At 52.4% G+C, this 3,399-nt stretch overlaps 1 protein-coding gene across 1 annotated transcript; it reads left to right on the top strand.

Annotated features, from left to right (window-relative positions):
* The first annotated feature begins 6 nt into the window (after positions 1-6).
* Positions 7-1,918, top strand: LOC119345101 (receptor-like protein kinase HSL1). Its single transcript, XM_037615319.1, has 2 exons — positions 7-999; positions 1,095-1,918. The coding sequence occupies exons 1-2, from the start codon at positions 279-281 to the stop codon at positions 1,481-1,483; spliced, it is 1,110 nt and encodes a 369-aa protein (XP_037471216.1). The 5' UTR covers positions 7-278; the 3' UTR covers positions 1,484-1,918.
* Positions 1,919-3,399: the final 1,481 nt, after the last annotated feature.

The raw sequence follows: 3,399 nt of genomic DNA, 5'->3' as shown, positions 1-3,399 counted from the left end.
CCGGAGCCATACCACCGGAGCTGGGTGACTTGCCGGTGCTCAACTACCTTGACCTCTCCGGCAACCGTCTCACCGGCCAAGTACCAGCTCAACTGGAGAACCTGAAGCTGAACCAGTTCAACGTCTCCAACAACCAGCTCAGTGGCCAGCTTCCACCCCAGTATGCAACGGAAGCATACCGCAGCAGCTTCTTGGGCAATCCGGGGCTGTGCGGAGACATTGCCGGTCTGTGCTCTGCCTCGCAAGGAAGTTCAGGGAACCACTCTGCCATTATCTGGATGATGCGCTCGATATTCATATTCGCGGCTGTCGTCTTGGTCGCCGGCGTGGCATGGTTCTACTGGAGGTACCGGAGCTTCAACAAAGCGAAACTGAAGGCCGAGCGCTCGAAATGGACACTGACATCCTTCCACAAGGTGTCGTTCAGCGAGCATGATATCCTGGACTGCGTTGATGAGGACAATGTCATCGGCAGCGGTGCATCTGGGAAGGTGTACAAGGCGGTGCTCGGCAACGGCGAGGTGGTCGCCGTCAAGAAGCTGTGGGGCGGCGCGGCGAAGAAGGACGTCGAGAACGCCGGCGAGGGGTCGGCGGCCGACAACAGCTTCGACGCCGAGGTGAGGACGCTTGGCAAGATCCGGCACAAGAACATCGTCAAGCTCCTGTGCTGCTGCACGCACAATGACTCCAAGATGCTGGTGTACGAGTACATGCCCAACGGCAGCCTCGGGGACGTGCTGCACAGCAGCAAGGCCGGTCTGCTGGACTGGCCGACGCGGTACAAGATTGCGCTGGACGCAGCCGAGGGGCTGTCCTACCTGCACCAGGACTGCGTGCCGGCGATCGTCCACAGGGATGTCAAGTCCAACAACATCCTCTTGGATGCAGAGTTCAGCGCTTGCGTCGCGGATTTCGGTGTCGCCAAGGTGGTGGAGATGGCTGTCCGGGCGCCCAAGTCCATGTCGGTGATCGCTGGCTCCTGCGGTTACATTGCTCCTGGTAAGACTTTCTGAATGTTTCACAAGTTCAGTTATTATTAGTCCTTTGATATATGTACATGTAAGTCTGATCAAAAGTTGTTCATATTTGTGCAGAGTACGCGTACACGCTCCGTGTCAACGAGAAGAGCGACATATACAGCTTCGGCGTGGTGCTCCTGGAGCTGGTGACCGGGAAGCCGCCGGTCGACCCAGAGTTCGGCGAGAAGGACCTGGTGAAGTGGGTGTGCAGCACCATTGATCAGAAAGGGGTAGAGCACGTCCTGGACAGCAGGCTCGACATGGCCTTCAAGGAGGAGATCAGCAGGGTCCTGAACATCGGCCTCATCTGCGCGAGCTCGCTGCCGATCAATCGCCCGGCGATGCGGAGGGTGGTGAAGATGCTGCAGGAGGTGCGCGCCGACGCGAGGCCGAAGCTGGACAAGGACGGCAAGCTGTCGCCGTACTACTACGACGACACCTCTGATCAAGGCAGCAGTGTCTAGGTAAGGTAATAAACCACAGAGCATAACACGTTGGTCATGACTCGACGAGCATAACACGTTGGCCCCCTTCCATGACTCGCCGAGCTCTCGGTAAGAAAGAACCTAAGTAGAATTACAGTGCTGATTTTGACCGCTGAACCGCTTGTTGTCGACGCCTCCAGCGCCACTGTGACCTGGAGTTGATGTGTGCTCCGGTCGGTCGGCAATGGAGGACAAGTGGGAGTTAGGGCATAGCTAGCTAGCGGCGGTGTTCTTGGTTGTTCTAGCTGTCTGTGGGCCGTGCCATTGATTCCGGTAGGGTAGATGGTCTGTATGGCCTTGAAGAAAAGTTTGCCAACGGAAGGAAGGAATCCAAATGTAGGTGTGTAATTAGTACTAGTACTAGTATGTTGCTTTCGCTTTCTGTCGATGAAATGGAATGAAATGTTTGCTCCATGCTCCTGGCCCATGTTTGTATGGGTGGTGGTTGTTGCACATCGACTCTATCTCCGGGCATTTAACTTGGTTTTCTGGGGTCCAGCTATTTATTTAGTCATCAAACTCGGAACAGAGATTTGTTCGAACGGAATCGAATACGGAGGACAATAATTATTTTGTTGGCTCTGTATTCTGGGCCATCCATCGCAAATGATTGCATCGAACATACGTACTCCTGAAATTTTAGTTGCCTGCATCTTGGGGTGGAGTAAATGAAGACTATTCAGCAGAACCTGTTCATTGAATTATTGAGTTATCCACACTGGCGTCTGCCTCGGAATTTCTCTGTAGTTTCTGTATCACATGTACTCCCTCCGTTCTAAAATAGATGTTAGTACAAAGTTGGGTCATCTATTTTGGAACGGAGGGAGTACGTACAGAAACAGTTTCCGTCGGCAAGCGGTTCAAGGCTTGGGAGCCACAGGGGTCGGTTTCCCGCCGTGTCTGTTTTTGATTCATTTCGAAGCCCAGGTTGCTGTGGTGAAAGCGCTCAGTTTTGTGTGCTGTCGGTTGTGTACTGGAGACGACAATGTTGGAGTTTGGATTGGCTTTCACGATCCGCGTCTCGTTTGCGTCGAAGAGGGCATCCACCCCACACCCCCATGCAAATTTCAATTTGAAAGAGTGCGAGTGCTCTACACTTCTTCTGCTATGGTGCCAAGCATGTGGATTTGGATGCTCGATCTGTTCCGCAAACGAGGCTGTTGTTGGCTTCACAAAAAATGGGAACGGGAGCGGGGCCGGTGTCGGAACTCGGGCTGGAGTAGCACCCAAGTCTTTCTTCATGGCACCCTATGTGTCTGCCTTGTCGATCCTCCCTCCCCTCCACGAATTTGTTGTGCCCCGCGAAGTTGCACCGGCAATCGCTTGTAGCAAAAATTTTAGGACGCGTCTAGCAAGCAGCCGTTGGCCGCTAGCGCTCCGTGGCAGCCGGTGATTTTTGGTAAACATTTGACTGTGTCCTGTTTTACTCCATGGAGTAGATGGCTTTCTATCACTTAATTCACGATTTACAAATTTTAAAACCCTATAGCTTTCAAACCGCACGTCGAAATTAAGATCTGTTTTCACTTTTGGAACCCTCGTGACGTGCTCCTTGAAACTAGATCCTGCATGGGCATTGTTTCGATGAATTTTTTTGTGCAATTTAGTCTCTCGTTTTGTGCAACTGCTTAGGAGTCGATATGCAACTAGCTGACAGTGGTTGTGCAACTTCCCGCCTACCCGTGAACGTGCAATTTTTACTGATCTCACCTCCACCCCAAACTATTTACTTCTAGTGAGATGTGCAACTTCGTCTGTTGTCTAGGCCAACTGCGTAGCAGTTGATGTGCAACTGTCCTCATGCCCGTGGATGTGCTTTCACTATTTACTGCATCAGCCAACTGCCTAATAGTGGATGTGCAACTTCGGATACTAACACGGCCAACTGTCTAACA

Source organism: Triticum dicoccoides, unplaced genomic scaffold, assembly GCF_002162155.2.
Source record: "Triticum dicoccoides isolate Atlit2015 ecotype Zavitan unplaced genomic scaffold, WEW_v2.0 scaffold205779, whole genome shotgun sequence".
Taxonomy (NCBI): Eukaryota; Viridiplantae; Streptophyta; class Magnoliopsida; order Poales; family Poaceae; genus Triticum; species Triticum dicoccoides.
The sequence above is the reverse complement of the archived record's forward strand: the minus strand, read 5'-3'. Positions and strand labels throughout refer to the sequence as shown.

Excerpts from the sequence above, each read along its gene's own strand:
- LOC119345101 (XM_037615319.1), top strand. The coding sequence starts at position 279 with ATGATGCGCTCGATATTCATATTCGCGGCTGTCGTCTTGGTCGCCGGC. Across the intron at positions 1,000-1,094 it reads CTGCGGTTACATTGCTCCTG|AGTACGCGTACACGCTCCGT; the intron begins GTAAGACTTTCT and ends ATATTTGTGCAG.